This window comes from Solanum dulcamara, chromosome 11 (genome assembly GCF_947179165.1).
Source record: "Solanum dulcamara chromosome 11, daSolDulc1.2, whole genome shotgun sequence".
NCBI lineage: Eukaryota > Viridiplantae > Streptophyta > Magnoliopsida > Solanales > Solanaceae > Solanum > Solanum dulcamara.
In genome coordinates, this window is record NC_077247.1 from 38,238,711 (window position 1) to 38,256,795 (window position 18,085).

General features: G+C 34.4%; 1 protein-coding gene and 1 non-coding gene across 2 annotated transcripts; both read right to left on the reverse strand.

The window, feature by feature from the left end:
• Positions 1 to 7,202: 7,202 nt before the first annotated feature.
• Positions 7,203 to 7,275, reverse strand: TRNAR-UCU (transfer RNA arginine (anticodon UCU)). Its single transcript has one exon. It is a non-coding gene; the product is annotated as a tRNA-Arg (tRNA).
• A 763-nt stretch (positions 7,276 to 8,038) lies between these two features.
• On the reverse strand, positions 8,039 to 12,208 carry LOC129874831 (uncharacterized). The gene is made up of 5 exons (XM_055950200.1): positions 11,908 to 12,208; positions 10,486 to 11,098; positions 9,221 to 9,539; positions 8,900 to 8,981; positions 8,039 to 8,563 (listed from the first exon to the last, which is right to left on the reverse strand). The coding sequence occupies exons 2-5, from the start codon at positions 11,054 to 11,056 to the stop codon at positions 8,369 to 8,371; spliced, it is 1,167 nt and encodes a 388-aa protein (XP_055806175.1). The 5' UTR covers positions 11,057 to 11,098; positions 11,908 to 12,208; the 3' UTR covers positions 8,039 to 8,368.
• Between the last annotated feature and the right edge of the window lie 5,877 nt (positions 12,209 to 18,085).

Here is an 18,085-nt window from a genome sequence, read left to right on the forward strand (position 1 = left end):
CGACAGCGGAGACGAGCTTGATTCTCCCACGAGCTTGATGCTCCTATAACTGCCATTGTTGAAACTGCTGATATATTGTGAAATATGATTTTGCTTTGGTTTCTAACAATTTTCTCTTTTGTCGATCTTGAGATTTCTTTAGTTTGGGTGTGAGAGAGAGAAGGGGATTGATGAGAAGACGGAGACCAACGTCTGGAATTCTCCCACCAACAAGATCCCTCTTCTTCTTCCTCTTTCACTCCACAATCTTTCCATTATAGATCTCAAAAATTCCCTTTTGAGGTAAGTTAAATCTGTGCATATCTTCATATTTGAGGTTCTTGTTCCCTTTTTTTTGGTTGCATGGTATGAAAAGAATCATTTTTAGACAATTTTGGTTAGAACCATAATTTTTCTTTAAAGGATTGTTCATTTGGTTGTTTAATTACTACTTCTGTTTGTGGCACTTCATAGTTTCATATTTGAGCTTGTCGTTCCATTTATTTTGGTTGAATGGTATGAAAAGAATCAATTTTAGACATTTTTTGTTTTATTTGATTGTTTATTTTCTGCTTCTGTTAGTGTACTTCATATGGTTCATCATAGTTTCGAAGGTAGATATACAACATGCTCTCTGAACTAATATTCTAGTTTTAAGCTTTTCAATATATGTGCAAAATCAAATTAAGGCATATGGTTTGAAATAGAGGGTTAAAGAACCATTTTTCCATAAATATGTGCAGATATCAATTAGAAAAGTGTATTTTTTAGATCTCTTGATTGCACCAACAGAAACCTCCACCTCTGCCAAAACAAGACAATTATTTGAAGTAGAAAATATTTGATCTACAAAGGATCAGGTTCTTCAAGAAAGATGAGTGTTTTGAGTTTTGAGAAACAAATGGCTCTTCATAACAAATAGCTTTATAGTTTCTTGTTTGTGGGTTAATCGAATCAGTCTTTTTATGATTTAGTGTCTTTTTTTTGTTCAACAAATATATCTGTGGGGAGATATCTATCTGTTTGTTGATGTGTGTGAAGTTATCATGGGGTTACAGTTACACACTTGCTCTTCTTGTGTTGCTAATAGCTTCAAGCATGTTTTGTTTTGGTTGTTTACCGAATGTCTGATATAGTGAAAGTTTGTATTTTTTTAAAATATTTTTTTTTGTTTATTATAAGTTTATCTGAAATACATATCAGTTTCTTTTCTTTCACTAGTGGCTTTAGTTTCCTTGAGTTGTTGTATATGAATAATTTGTGAATGATTCTTGTTGGAAATCGTACTTAGTATTTTTTGTCCTGTTTTCACTTGAGGTGTGAGTGTGAATACGTAATTTTGTACATTTGCGACAAATCTCATTTCTCTTATTGTTTGTTTTTTGTTTAGTTAAGAATAGAATGATGTAGTAGTTGTAATCTTTATTGTTCTTATTAGCGAATGATTTCATCTGAGATTCTCTTTAACAGAACAGTTCTAACGAGCCGAACTACTAAGTGTGAAGACAAACTTTTGTTTGTTTGTTTGGGTAAAATATTATTTCTCATGTTTGTTTGTATTTTGCTACGTTTTCACTTTAATTTTGAGTATAGGATATTGTAGTAGATAAACTTATGTCTTTGTTGTTGTTGTTATTGGTGAATGATTTCATTCGGCATCCTCTTTTGAGACCAACTTCTGGCTCCACTTCTCCTTAATCAAATGTAGCACATTCATTGTCGTTGTGCCCTATGTTGCTCGAATTCTTCAAAAATGTTGATGGGTCCAGGTTAGATCCTCCAAAAGTAGTGCATTTTTGGAGGATCCGACATGGGTGCGTCAACAATTTTGGAGACTCAATTAATTCAATTAATACCTTTCTAAACCTTCTTAATATATTTGCATCAACTTGACCAAAATATGACATAATACTAAAAATCTCTCTTAATTTACATTCACTTCTTGTAGGACTGTATTGGAGCAATTGATGGCACACATGTTAAAGCTAGATTACTGCAAGATCAAGAGATACCATATATTGGATGTAAAGGTTATCCGTCTCAGAATATTCTTGTCGTTGTTGATTTTAATATGTGTTTTACATTTGCATGGGCTGGGTGGGAAGGAGCAGCTAACGATAGTCGTATATTTGCTGAGGCCCTTCGTAGAGAAGAGTTCAACTTTTCACATCCATGCAGAAATAAATATTATCTAGTTGATTCAGGATATTCACAAATGAAAGGATACATGGCTCCATACATAGGAAATAATGTAAGATATCACCTAGCTGAATTTTACCGCGGTGCAACTCGACAATTGCGAGAGCCAAGAGGATGCATTGAGAAATTTAACTAGTTACACTCTTCTTGTAGAAATGTAGTAGAGCGCACATTTGGCGTTTGGAAAGCAAGATGTCTATTTTGAGAGGCATGCCATACTATCACATTGACACACAAAAGGGGCATCATACTTGCTACTATGGCCATTCACAATTATATTAGAAAGAAATGCAATGTGGATGATGCATTCCAAACAGCCGAGAATGAGAATTGTATTCCATCGGTTGATTCTAATGATATTGGCACAACTTCAAGAGCTAACAATGTAGATGTCGAAGATGTAGGAGAACAAAATGATGTTTATTGGATGATATTTCGTGATATGATTGCTAGTGACATTTTTAATGCTTGATGCCTGTATTATATGAATATTTTCCACTTCTTATATTAATAGTGGAGTGATTTCGGTTGAAAATATTTGTAGATATGATCATCAATATTCTTGGCCACATTTTCGACCTCACAAAAAATTTATTCGAATTACGCAACTACTCTTTAATAGTTTCCAAAGGCTCTTTTCTCAACAACAACGTCAAAAGGTTTCAAAGGTCCTTTTATGCAAGATTAATCCATCCTATTTTGTGAACTTGAAAACAGAGTATCTTAATGATTGCATTTTGGTTTTTGATTTCGTCTTCAACTTTTATTTTTCAATAATCGAAAATCATATTATTTAAATTTTGAATTATTAATCCCTAAAGGTGAGTGTCGAAGGGAAGTAGTTAATAGATCAACAAGAAACTAACTTATTTATAAAAATGTTTAGTTAATAACTGAATTGTCACGACCCAAAAACTGAGGTCATGATGGCACACATCTCAAAACCCAATCTGATGTGTAACCCTAAAAATAAAATTCATACAAGACTCCCAAAGGGGAAAGTGATTCCACGATTTAAATAAAAAGAAAAAAAAATGAAGAAATTATCCCAAAACCTGGTGTCATAAGTATAAAGAGCATCTAATACAAGGTTCGAATCTGAAGATACAACATAAGTCTCTGAATGATACAAAAGACTAAAAAATAAAGATAGACTAGTGACGATCCGAATTCTGGGACCTCACCACTAATCTGAGAATTACACAATCCGCTAGAATATTAACTGCCATGTGGGGTACCCCGACTAGTATCTGCATCAAAAAGGGACACAGAAGTAGGGGTGAGTACAATTCACATGTACTCAGTAGGTTTTAGCTGACTGAGTATAAGGAATTAATCAAACCTATGAAATAAACTAAGGAACGCTTCCACCTGCATACAAAAAAGTCCCACTCCGGCATCGGTGCCGCCAATTTATATATATATTGACGCGAGTAAAGTATAATAACAACTCATAATCACAATTAATCAAATAATTCAAGCAGCACAAATGTCAATGCAATACAATGCAATATGATGATGCAATGATGTGGTGGTACGGTGGAATCAAGACTGTAGCACAACCTGTCGTATACACCTGCCGAGCTGTGCTACCAAGCAGGACCCATGGGGGTCTCGCAGACCATATACCTCAATCACAATATCTCATTATCCTTGCCACCTCCTCGTGGTCAAGGGATCACAATGCATCCACTACCTTGCCGGAAAACTGCCTCGATCAGGGACTCAAGATACAAAGGTTAGGATCACAATGCATCCACTACCCTACCGGAAAACTACCTCGGTCAGGGACTCAAGATACAAAGGTTGGGATCACAATGCATCCACTACCCTGTCGGAAAACTGCCTCGGTCAGGGACTCAAGATACAAAGGTTTAAAGGTGTTTCATTTTCTTTCTCAAAAAGAATTTCCATATTTCTCAACTTCCCATGTTTCATGATGTGATGAATGAGGATGAATGCATCAAAACACATATGCATGGAAGTAATAATCAACTCACATGTGGTATAAGGTTCAAAGTTCTCAAAACTTAACCTACACATGATATTCACCCTCAATAAATAGTAACGGGAAGAACACACTTTCATTTAAATATTCACCCCTTTCTCAACAATATTCCAATACCCAAGTATGCTCAAAAACCCCAACTCAATCTCTCAGGCGGCATCACAAGTCAAATAATATACTCAAGCCTCTCTCTTAGGCAAATCATAATTCACATGCTCTCAAAGCAAATAAGATAACAAATAAGGCCCCCACACGGGCTATGTAATACAAATAAACCCCGTCACGACAACACATTAATAAATAAGCCTCCACACGGACATCACAATATATATAACATTCTCAACTCATACTACAACCCCATCCCAAAGTCTATAACATATGAATGACTAATTACCCCATCTCAATCTCAAAGAAAGATAGCCAAACCTACCTCAATTGCCGAAACCGCACTCAAATACCACCACCGAACAAGCAAATCTCGAATTCAGCGCCCGGAATGACAATCCACTATCAACAATGAAACATACACGTCACAAGGAGTCCAATGACACCCATATTGATAGGTTTTGGAACCGGGGGTAAAATGGTCCAAAAATTAACTATTTTCGAAAAGGGTCAAATCTGTAAATTTATTGAACAATCCCATTCTATTGGTAATAAGGAACTCATGGTTGAAAAACCCATAAAAATAGAGCTCAAAACGAGTTGGAAATCACAATTTTCCTTAAATTCGGATTAGGGAAGAAACAAGGATTTTTGGTGTTTGAAACTAAAATTTAAGAGTTAAAATCGTCAAAAACTTAATGAAAAAGGAAGGTTTTAGGTCAAAAATCACTTAACCAACACTTTGCCTCGAAAATCTCTTCTCAAATCACCTCAAGGAGTTCAAGAACTCAAACAAATGTTGAAAAATATTGAAATGAGAAGAAATGGGCATTTTCTGCCCAAAAAGTTACTGTTCACGTGTGTTACTGTTCACGCGTGTTTTGTACAAATTTACGAAAATCACCCTCAAGGTCATTACATGAATGATACCACATTTTCTCCTTAAGTAACATGTATTTATAAAAAATTAACTTAAATAAATATTTTATAGTGGAAGTGATATTACATTATAAATTACTTTTGATTTAAATCAACTTTAGAGTTTAAAAATCTTTTAAATCAACTTATTATGGTGTTAACAGCTTTAAGGGTATTTCAATCATTTTGATAGAAAATAAGTGCTTAACAACACTTATTTGCCAAACACATCAACAACTTATTTTCAGCATAAACACTTTTATCCAAACACTCAACTGCTTATTTATAAAAATAACTTTCATTACTTCAAAATTCTAAAAGCAATTCATACATAAAAGTTACTTTTTAAGCCCATGCAAACGGACTTTTAGATCACATTGGTAGCTTGAAGTCACCTTCATAATATTATAAATTGATGGAAATCAGTTGCATTGACATTTGGAATTTGAAAAATGATTAAAATTTTATTTTGGTTTGAACTTAATTATTTTGTTGAAATATGAAGTTAATTATACTATTACAATTGATAATCTTTCTTTTGACAACAATAAAAAAGAGAGGCATTGTTATGTTGAAATAAGTTGCATTATAATCATCACGATCATTTTTTTGCTCTATCACTCTTATAACATGTAAAAAGTCAAGCCGCATTAGTTTTTTAAAAAAAAATAGGAAAAATGTATATATTTTTTTTGAAGTTGTAACAAAAATTCAGTTACACACTTTAATTACTTGGGCAACCTATTATACACTTATACTACTCAAAAGAATATTTATTTACCCTTTCCTACACTCAACCTCAAGCGCATTTTAGTTTTTCAATGTATCAGTACCTTTATAAACTCTATTTTTTATTTTTTAAAAATTAAAATGGTCTCTTTTTTTACATCCCAACCCAACCTCTAAATTCACAAATATGATAACCCAAAAAAAAAATCTAAACTCTAAATTCCAAGAAAAATTCCAACCTTTAAATTCCCAAATTTGATAACCCAAGAAAAACCCAACCTCTAAATTCCAAGATTTGTTGTTCATGTCTCCCACTCCTTCGCGAACTTTCCCACAACCGCCACTGCTCTGTCGTCCTCATCCGCCGCAGCAGCCGTTTTGGTATTCTTCCCTTTAGGTTTCAGCATAATCTTGGAAGAAATGTTTGCCTAGTTTCTTGTTTTTTTGTGCAGAGATGAACTCTTTATTAAAATGGTCCTCCAATGATAATTTCTTGGAAATTAAAGTTATAGCCCACCCACCTTACACAAATTTTCACCCAGAAAAAATTGAAGAATCTAATTATTCATCAAAGCTTGTTTGTAATTATAGCCTTTATGAGATTCACCCCTGATATTTTGTGTAGATTTTTCCTTTATGATGTAAAGGAAGAATCTCCCTTATTTATGCTTTCCTAGTCTCTTTGTATCGAGAGGAATTCTCTCCTTTAGGTGCATAGTTTTTAGATTTCATTTGCTAGTATCGGGGATGAGTCGGCTGCCCTTACTAGGACGGTCAACTTATGAACCATCATAGGATCGTAAGTTAGATTTATACCCCCCTCCTTATATTTTTCTGTTTTATTTATGATAAGGCTTGGGGGGTGTGGCTCAACCCCTGACCACCACGAGGGGTGAGATCCTTGGGTAAGGTCCATTTATTAAAAAAAAAACTCAGTTCTTTTTAAGGAAAATTAAATGTAACTTTTTATTCCTTTCTCTCTTATGTATGCAAGAGGAAATGAAAAGATTTGAAATTTTGGATTAGAGCAAAAAGAAGCAATGTGAGTGAATTTGGAAAAGATGAAGGAATTGATGCTTTTATTAATGATAACACATGACATTGGGGGTTCATGATTTAATACGTGGTATCATTTGAGGGAGGGGGGCGGCGAGTGACTCTCACTCTCTACATAATATCTGTGATTGGTGTAGGAAGGAGTAAATATATGTCTTTTCCCAAAAAAATCACTTCAACATCTCGATCCAAAAAGAGAATAAAAGATCACGCCCAGTGGGACTCGAACCCACAATCGCTTGATTAGAAGTCAAGCGCCTTATCCATTAGGCCATGGGCGCTACTTGCGTCAAAGTCTGTATTGATATTATATATACAAGAAACTAAAACACATCAAAAAGACACCGTTAAGGTATTCTTCTAATTTTGCCTATAATTTCTTCATAATACCGCTGTTTAAGTTTAGCCTGCAGTTATTGCTAGGGATGTCCATTAGTCGATTTTTGATTTTTAAATACGCTAAACCGATAATCAAATTAATAAGATATTTGTTATCAATTTTTGATTTATCTGTGTTTGGTCTTTGACGGTTCGATTTTCGATTTAACCAATAAGAAAATGCTTTCAAAATAAATATACGACTTCTACAATAATTTGATGCGATACATACAAACATCGAAACAAGAAAATCAGACATTCTTGTTGTGAATACTCACAATTCACAACCCTAACCGTCGCTTAACCCTTGACGTTGTCGTTGTAAACTATAGCCACCACCATTCGTAATTTTTGTTGTCTCTTTATTGCTTTTATGTTGTTCTTTTTTTAACTTATTTATTGCTTGAATAGAGCGAGCTGGTGTGCTAATGGGCTATGCAGGCATTAGCTACTCTGTATTTCATCTTCTATGCCCGCATACACAAATTCTTTCATAACTTATATATGTATTAGTTATGCAAATTTCTAAACTGCAAATCACACATCGTTTTAATTTTAATTTTATATATGAATAACTTATTCCTAACTAGCCACCAAACGTTGTATAACTTGTATAGAAAGTAACACATGAATAAGTTGTCTCTTTACTAGCTACGAAACGATCCATACAAGTATTCAGATGTGTATTTCAAATTCTCAATATATTTGCTAAATTGGTACAATACCAGGCAACTGTCACCTTTTTGGGTAATGTACTCATAGAGTTTGGTTCCTCACTGCTACCTCTTTTATAACCATATACAAAAATAGTTTTACAAAATATTTCAGCAGAGATAGTGTTACTGTTTGAATATTTAGCAACACCATGGACAAAACTGAATTTAATCAGTCTGCTATGACATCCTTCTATCACCAAGAATGAAATGTACTCCAAACTATGATGAGAATCATATACTGATCCGAGCTCTTTGCAATTTCAAGGAAGGTATTGCCAAACTATTCGACACCACAGTAAAAGCAACTGCTGAAAGAGGTGATCTTGAAGTACTTCTGAAAAGGAAAGAGTGCTTTTGAAGTTGTTGGATGACCTTCTAAGAGTTCACCTCTCATCTTTTGAGCCTTCAACTGAGAAAGTTTAAGCTTGTTCAGAATCTTATCCATAGATGCTGACCTCTTCTTTGATAGTTTCACCTGAGATCCCAAAAACAAGAAATAAGTCCGCTTTGTACTATTTCAAAACAACTACTCCCTCCCTTACAATTTGTTTGTCCGATTTTGATTTAACACGGAGTTTAAGAAACTAAAAAATACTTTTGAATATTTTGGTGATATGTAGAATATATCAAAATGTACTTGTAATCTTGTGTCTTAAACATATCATGTGAAAAGTTGAAATTAAAGAGTTGTTGAAAAAGGAAAGAGACATTCTTTATTAAACGGATTAAAAAGAAAAGAAAGACAAACAAATTGAAACGGAGGGAGTAGAAATTAATCTGGATAATTTATGCATCAGAAGTTCGGCTAGACCTCGAGCTTCTGGATTGCTGCTTCAGCTTTAGCCTTCTGCAAGTTCTCCCAAGCATTAATCCTGGCTTCCTCTCTTTGCAGCCTACAAAAAAGCGCAAGGAAAAATTAGTGCATTTCTTCCCGAGGCAAATCCATGATTTAAACTTCACTTGTTCAATGTTTAAACTCTTTGAAATTATGGGTGCATATAGGCTGACTCTCTAAATTGTTCAATCGATAAAAAGGTTAACATTTAAGGATGTGATGGTTATCTTTACTGAAGAACAGCATAGGTACTTTTTACACTATTATAAGTATCAAAAGCATGAAATGACAACGTACTTTGGCATGCTCCTTTCTGCATCTGCGCCATCCCAGCTTAAATTTGAGTCCCTTGCATTTTGTAAGTCTTTCCTTGCTTTCCTTACCCCGTTTTTCTGTGATTCTCCAGATATGGGAGGTCCTCTGTCTACCTGTACATCTCTAATCTCAACTTTAGGAGAATGCTTATTATTCGGCTCTTCTATAGAATGAATTGAAGGAGACCTTCCTTTGGGAGAGGAATGTGTATTGTCGTCGGGGCTCATCTGTGTTGCCATGTCTCTACGTGAAACTACAAGGGAAATAGAATCTGGTTCCTTGGTGCCATCAACTTTATCATCTGGCCATTGTATGCAACAGATTAATGCATTATACGTTGCCAAGAAAACATTTTTCTTCTAATAACTTTGGTCTAGGTGATTGCACAACACAGTTTGAAAAGAATAATGAAAGCTTACTTGTCAAAACAAGAATGCTTAAAATGTCTAATTCAAGAAACCAGGAGGGTTGTGTGTGTGGTGTTAAGAAGGATGATTAACTACTGTAAGGTCATATTTCGATAAAAGGTTGAAAACTACTAGCCATATTATTGTGCCTAAATGGCTTATCGTGTCTAAATGTCTCAGAAGATAAGAGTTTGACATGGCCTGCAGGCTGACTGCTCACATAAGCTGTTTAGCGAAATTAATACTTCATATGCCTCCACCTCCCTCCTTTCATTTTTGATAATCAACTTCAATCTCCTTCCTTCGGTGATTTCATACAACTTTTAATTCATATCTTACAAATTCTTATGCTTATATTCTGCTTTTTCAAATGAGACGTTATCTCTTGCTAGCACACTCTTACATGATTTCCTTCTTGGATTAACCTGGTGCATCAGTTATAAGGGAGGTTTCAAGATCCACAGGTCACTGATTAGTCTTTAAGTCCAGAGAATAATTCCTCAGGTCAAGTTTTGATCTAACGACCAGATGCAAGGTTCACTAACAACCTTCAAATGATTAGTATTTAAGTAAGGTCGATGTACACACTTCTACACTCGTACAGACCATAGGACCGTTGAGGTTTTTAATGATAATAATATAAAGAGAAAATATTGATAGAGCAAGTTCAATAAACAACTGAGGATCAAAGAGTGTAAATGGTAAAATTATGAGTAAACAATTGATGATTAACATGTAATTGACGATGAGTCCAATTGCATAGGCTTAGTATGCAATAACTAGCCTATGAAACCAGAAGAAAGTAAGACAGAATTTATGCAAAGAGAAGGAATATTATACCTTGGGAGCTTGGTAATGAATATTCAGCGAAACAATCTGACAGACCAGGAGCAGTGCTTACTCGAGCCATGTTATTGTCAACATATAAAGCACTAGACCTTGAGCCGGAACCAGCACCATAATGAATGGATAATCCATCAGGCACCAGTACACCTGTTGTAAACGGCGAATTTGCTATAAAATTACTTCTACTTCCACCTTCATGGATTGGTACAGAGGGTGAAAAGTTCGGCATGTACATAACACCAGCATTCTCAAGAGGTCCACTTTTTGACTTAGGCTGCTTCTGCAATTGCACATCTTTTGAACAAGTCTTTGGAGTACCATAACCTGATACTGGACTTGTAATCCACCTTTCCGCATCGTCCCATTTAGAAGGCAATGCCCTTCCACTATTGAACGGCATCAATGCAGCAGCAGTAATATGCCTCCTGCTACTATTAGTTGGCAAGGGAACTCGCTCGGATCTCCAACCTTTCTGAAATCCTTCGAAATGGTCATCACCATATTCTGGTGTCGACGGGCTAGTATATGTACCTGAATTCCTCAATGAAGTGTTGTGTTTCCTCATGATGCTTAATTATGGCAAAGTGCAACCCACATTAGAGCTCCCCTGCCATATGTATGAGGTAATTTCAAATATGAGATACTAACCATCACCTAAAACTATTTTGAAAAAAGTCTTACAACGTTCTAGAGTCCTATAAAATATTCAGATAATAAACTACTAAACCTAACTAGTTTGAAAAAATCCAAATGTTCTAGCTTCCCAACACTAAAGCATAGTCATAGAGTAATTCATAGTATTACACCTACATACCCAAAATTTAGTTTTTCTTTTGCCTACTGTTAGACCATTAGGCATAGCCCTTTTTCTTTTTTTTTAATAATCCCTAAAAGTAAAGCAATAATGTCGAAATGAAAATACTAAGCTAAGCTCATGTAATCCATATTCAGGATCACTCAAAGGGTATTGAAGGACAATAATGGCCAATAGTACCGGATCAAATTTATCATTGCATTCCCCTGAAATCCACAAAACTTTATTCAAATCCATGCCCATTTAAACCCCCTCCTCCGAAAGCAACAACAACATACTCAATGTGGTTCGAAAAAGATAGAATGTAAGCAGACCATTACCCTTAATGTCATTTCCAATATAGCCTCGGCCCAATAGCACAAAAGACAAAGGGTAGATTCAGTTAGAAAGATAGATGGTTAAATTCTTCTAGTAATGATAAATATATATGTGAGGAAAATTGTGAAAATTACAAACACAATTACTAATGAACCCATGATTGCAAAAGCGCAACAAATTTAGTGGTGAACATAATTTTGAACCAATCAAGAAGAGAGAAAGGGGACAGAACAGTAAAAGCACACAAAAAGCGTCATCATCATTTTAGCAAAAGCGTAACATACCCTTGAGTCAATGGAGAGAGTTGATCTATTGTTTATGCCAACTTCTGGTCTCTGAGTTTGGAAAAAGCAAATTACGAATCTTTGGCTACAAATTAAAACAAGAAAATAAAGTTGTAGGTAATGAATACTAAACTCCAGAAAGGGAAAGAAGAAGAAACACAAGGAAAGATTCTGCAGGTGTGAAAGAAATCAAAGAATTGAAAATGTAAGAGGCAGGCGGGTTCAGTTCAATGATGATAGCCAACGTTTTGACTAAAAAAGGCACTGTCTTTCTCATTGACACTGAACAAGACTAGTAGAGTAACTGTTACTTAAGAGATTTTTTAGGAGTCAGCTTAGAAACGTAAGAAATTACTGCCAACATTTTAATTGGATTTTCTTTTTTTGACCATTAGATGACAAAGAATAGACCTCCCCTCCGTCTTAATGTTTTAGCATAAAAAAGATGATTGTGTAATTATAATTATTTTATTAAAATAAAAAATAAGTAAATTATTTATATTTATATAATAAAAGTATGTTTTTAAATAAAATTAAAAAAAAGTCACGTAAATTAAATTGTTTAACTGAGCTAATAAAAAGGAAGAGACGTTTGTCCGAAACGAATGGGCAAACCCACGTGATTAAGCCCCTCAAACTACGGCGTACACTTCTTTTTTGGACCATTTCCTCCTAATTCCATGTATTTTTCCCCTCTTTTATTTTTTTAATTTAACATATATTTACCTCTAAATCTGTGATTCATGATAACAAATGAATTTATATTAGGGAATGACACATGAATTATTATAAACAAACATTATATTTTTGATGTTGTATAATTTGCTAGAGAGAATGATCTGAATTATATCTAAGGACAATAAATTAAAAGTACAGAGGAAAGAAAGAAGTAATTTTATTGGGTATTTTCTAACGTAATTGTCAGATAATGTTATCGAAAAATCAAGAATTTGTGAGCTTAAGTTATAACTATGAGAATAATATAGTGATTATGATAAAATTATGTCTTATAAGTGAGGAGAGGAGGTATATTTATAGTCTAAGTTTCAAATAAATTCATATTTTAAATTTTATGTCAAGTTAAATCAAATAAAAGAATATCAAATAGAGGGATTCACAATTAACTTTTAAATGACCAAATGAAGTAAATAATTTTTTATTGGCCAGTACATATAGTAACTAAAACATTAATGAAATAGCGAGCATTTAATTTGACTGGATAGAAAAGAGAAATTACAAAAAGGGTCCTTAGTAGTCCATTAAATATTACCGGAACAATTTTCATCTTTTAAGTTTGTCAAAGTAGGCACTTTTAATCTTTGTAAAATATTTAATAAATTTTAATTATTAGATTTAGAGCAGGTTTAAATTAACTTATAAGTTGTTTTTTACTTATAAGTTGCTTAAAATAAGTTAAGTTAAACAGATACTTAATGAAAATTGTGGAATTTCTTTTATCTGAAACTTACATTTTGAGCTGCATTATTTGTATTTGTGCTACTGTTGGTGTATACTGCAAAATTTGATACTAAAGTTTATGGAACTTGATGAGATTTTCTTAACGCTTCTTCTTAATTAATTGTCAGAATTTATTAAATATTTGACAGAGTTCAGGAGTTCTTATTTTTTCATAAATATAAATGATAAAAAATGCTTTGGGGAATATTTTCATAACTATTTAAACCCTACCTTCAAACATAAATAGCCATTTAGTCAATTTTTTCCCAAAAACAAATTACTACAATATTGTTAGAAAGTTAATGGTGTATGATTGTCCATCACTAGTGAGTTATTTATTCACGCGAGGCCCACTGAAAATGGGCAACCCACTTGTGTTTTGCCTATATATATTGTCATTCTGTGGCAATCAAAAGATCGAGAGACATAAAACAATTTTACACGGCAATATATTTGCTCTCTTTGCATAATACCTTTGCTCCCTTTGTTCTCTCTTATACTCTCCACTTTATATTGCTAAATCTTATTTATTTTACAATAAATATCATTTTGTTTTGGACTAAAGTTGGAGATAGTCTTCCGCTCCTAATTTGGTGGTCTAGAAAGATGATCGGTTTAATAACAATTCTTTGTAAAGTTATTGCAACAACTGGAATAGCTCAGTTGGTTAGAGCGTGTGGCTGTTAACCACAAGGTCGGAGATTCAAACCCTCTTTTTTGCATTATTACCCCTTTTTGTTTTGATAATGTTTTTAGAATTATGGGTCAAAAACATTTCTAAATTATCTCACTTTATTGAGTTTCATAACTGAACTATTAAGAGTGTGATTTCTTACATGGATTATTATCCAATAATTAGTGAAACGCACCTAGATGTTAACCAGATTAAATATTTGTCTAGACTTGCTTTTTGGTAAGTTTGTCGATAAAATATTCGTTCACCTGGTGTTAGAATGGATGCATCCACTGTAACTCAAGACCAGATCCTTAAACAAAATAACAATGTAAGGATAGATAATGCACGTAAAGGGCGCACAAAATTTTTACGGGGAAACCTCATTGCTTAAGAGAGAAAAACCACAATATGTCCCACAGGATTTAGCAACCAACTCTCACTAAGGTGCAAGAGCAAAGTTATCTATTACAACCTATTGTAACTAGATACTTATTACACCTCAAAATTTCTACGCTAAAATTCTGCCCATTCTTCGTATGCGTATATGCTTGAATTCGAAAACTTCAAATTGTATATATCATCTAGTATCAATTCATAAGTATTCAAAGTGTATTAGATGTGATTTAGAGTCATAAGGGATCCCTAAAACCAAGTCAAGTCCAAAGAATTTCTATCGGCTAAGTTTTCGAATGAATTCGTATAGGGGTCAACTTCAAATGACTATATCTTCTGGGATATAACGAATTGGTGGCCCATAAATTATTAAATTAACGTTCTTTGAGTCTTTTTTCAAACACCACCAAGATTTTATTTTTTGGAGGTTGGAGTAGAAAGTTATGATCATTTTACTGAAGCATGTACGGACAGAATAATTCGGCGAGCTCACTTGCCAATTTGGAGACTCGCCGAATGGTTCAGTGACAAAATGATTTATCTCTCCAAATGGATCTAAAATCCTTTATAAACTGTTATTTTAGGCGAGCTCAAACATCCTTTGGCGACTCGCCAAATGGTTCGGCGAGGAGACCTCCAACTCGCAAAAATTATCGATGGGATTTATTAAAATGTGATTTTTCTCAATCTTTCAAACTAATAATATTCTTATACGTAGAGATACTCTCAAAATCACAAATTCTCCTTCTCCCAAAGATCAAGAACTTCAAAAAGGGATTTCTCCAATATTGGAAGATCTAAAGACTCCAAGTTCTAGATCTCCTTCACAAATCCATAGATTGGTTTCTTAACTTTAAGCTACAAGGTTCTAAACCAAACACTTTTATCCAATAACTCCTAAGATTCAGGTATGTAAGGCTGCTCATAACATGAATTGAATTCACTCATGTGCCCTACACCTTCTTTGAGTTGAATGTTCATATGAATTGAGTTTTCTTGATAGATCTATGTCCTAATGAGTTTTTACATCTACTAACTTAATTTTGTTATGGTGATGTTGATGAGTTGAGAAATTGATAAATGTTTCATGTCTTCATCCTCATGAACCCGAGTTGATTCCTATATTACAATATTCTTGTACTATGGTTAGGTCTAAGAGTTGATTGGTATAAGTTGCTATACATATTTTATTATAAGCTTCAATATTTTGAGTCTCCTTAATTGTTGATTTGGAGTCTTGATGAGTCATGATTTAGCCCCAAAGATTGGCTGAATGAATGAAGAAATGATTGGATAGGAATAAATATTGTCATAAATGCATATCTAAACTACTCTTGAAAAATGTGATTGCGATTGATTGGATAGTATGATCGATCGAGACATTTGATTATGATTGAATTGATGAATTAATAAGGGTCCAAATGAGACTTCTCAAAATTATTAAATTGAACTGATTGGATAGAGTTTTATGAGCATTAATTCTTGGAAGGAGTATCGAACATCGAATTGAGTAAGAGTAAGTAATAACTTGAACCCAATAACTGCATCGCCAAACATAGAAGAGAATTGAATCGTTAAAGTTGGATGTTTTCTAAATTATTGTCCTGATATGATAGGACTTAATTAGTTACAGATCCATGATTGTTGATTCGTTCCTACCCTGGCAAGGCATGAACGAATGTGGCAACAAAATCGGCTTGTTGTACTATCACTAGATCATAAGTGATAGTTGTCGGATAAGAGAAACTCTCATATAGGTCTTGATAGTACTCTGAGTCAGATTTGGAATGGATTGGTTTAGATTGTATATAATTGGTCTTGTCTAAATCATATTCTTGTTTAGACTTAGGACATATTGATTAAGTTGTTTCTTCTTCTAAGTTGGGATTCTGAGTTGATTTGATTCTACCCTGATGCATGCTTCATTATGCTATTTTATATACTTTTACATTCCACGTACTAACGTTCATTTGTGCTTGCATCATTTCATGATGTAGAGACAAGTACTAGAGATCATCAACAGGCGCACCGTTAAGGATCTATTCGCTTCCAGCTAGTTAGTGAGTCCTCTTTATTTCCTAAGGATACCACACTTATCTTTTCAGCTTTGAGTTAACTTTCCTTTATTTGATTTACGGTAGCCATGAATATGTCATTGGCACCTCTTAGATTGCTGATAAAGGCTTCATGGACTAGAGTGTTGATGATGTTGATTTGTTTCATTTTAACTAGTTTCATTCTTACTAGTTATTGATTAGACAGATGGTTGGCCTTTGACCTTATTTATGAATAATATTCTTGTGAGTTGAGTCTTCCGCTGATAGAATGAGATTGAATGAATGTGTGATTGGACCAAGCAGTTCACTTGGGAACCAGCAATGGTCTTTGAGTGTCAGCCACGTCTAGGGTACCCTCTCGGGGCATGACAAACTTGGTATCAGAGCCAGGTTTAAGAGTCCTAGGGAGTTTGAAGTCGTGTTTAGTAGAGTCTTGTTTATGAATGTGTTGTGCACCACACTTATAATTAGGAGGCTATAGGACATTAGGAATTGTTTCACTTCTTCCTACTCTAAGATAGTGCGAAAGAGTTTAACACTAAGAGTTTATTCCTAATTCGTATGTTATGCGTTTGCGGATAATGAATCCAAAATATACTGTAAATTAGAGGAACGCTATCCACATAAAGGTTCCACGGTCAGATATGCCCCCATTGAGGACTAGGGGCTGACCTGCAACACCAACTTCAGAGGTAGGTTTCCGAGGAGCGATTGTTATGCTCACTCTGTTGGTGGCTACCCGCAATAGTAGCCAAAGTTCACCAACTCCTATCTCTAGTTATCAAGAGTCATCTGCTGCCACGAGAATTAGAGATTTTCAGAAAACGAATCTGCTGGTCTTCACGGGTTCTAAGGTTGATGAGGACCCCCAGAATTTCATTGATGAGATATGAAAGATCCTGAAAGTGATGCATGCTATAGAGATAGAGGGGGTTGATTGGTGTCTTATCAACTCAAGGATGTGGAAAATATCTGGTATAACCAGTGGGAAGAAAGTAGAGGTGATGATGCAGAACCTGCCATTTGGGATGAGTTTGAGAGAGCATTTCTTAATAATTTCTTTCCTAGAGAACCGAGGGAAGCAAAAGTAGAAGAATTTGTGAATTTGAAAGAAGAGAGTATGACAGTTAAGGCGTATAGTTTGAATTTCATTTAGTTATCCAGATATGCTCCGAAGATGATCCCTAATATGAGATCAAAGATAAGGAAATTTATCTTAGGATTGGGAAGACATGTGAAGAAGGAGTGCAAAGCAACATTGTTGATCTCTGACATGAATATTTTTAGATTAATGATGTATACTCAGCAGGTAGAAGATAAAAAGATAAAATACAAGGAGGAGCATTTGAGTAAGAAGGCAAACTCAGCTGGACTTGAGAGTGATTAGAAGAGGTTTTCAAACTATGCCCCATCTGTGGCAAGTGCACCTACGTTGTATAACAGGTATGATCAGCAGGGACAGAGACACCAGAATTTTAGATCCTAGGGTTCTCAATCTCAGGCTAGTATAGGTCAAGGTTCGAGGGAAAACCCACCATGTGGCAAGTGTGGTAAGCTCCATTTGGGAGAGTGTAGAGAGGGAAAGGATGGTTGT

Coding starts and splice junctions, on each gene's coding strand:
- LOC129874831 (XM_055950200.1), bottom strand. CDS start 11,056: ATGAGGAAACACAACACTTCATTGAGGAATTCAGGTACATATACTAGC. Junction 8,982..9,220: donor GCAGAAAGGAGCATGCCAAA/GTACGTTGTCAT, acceptor GCTTTTTTGTAG/GCTGCAAAGAGAGGAAGCCA. Junction 8,564..8,899: donor CAGCAATCCAGAAGCTCGAG/GTCTAGCCGAAC, acceptor TTGGGATCTCAG/GTGAAACTATCAAAGAAGAG.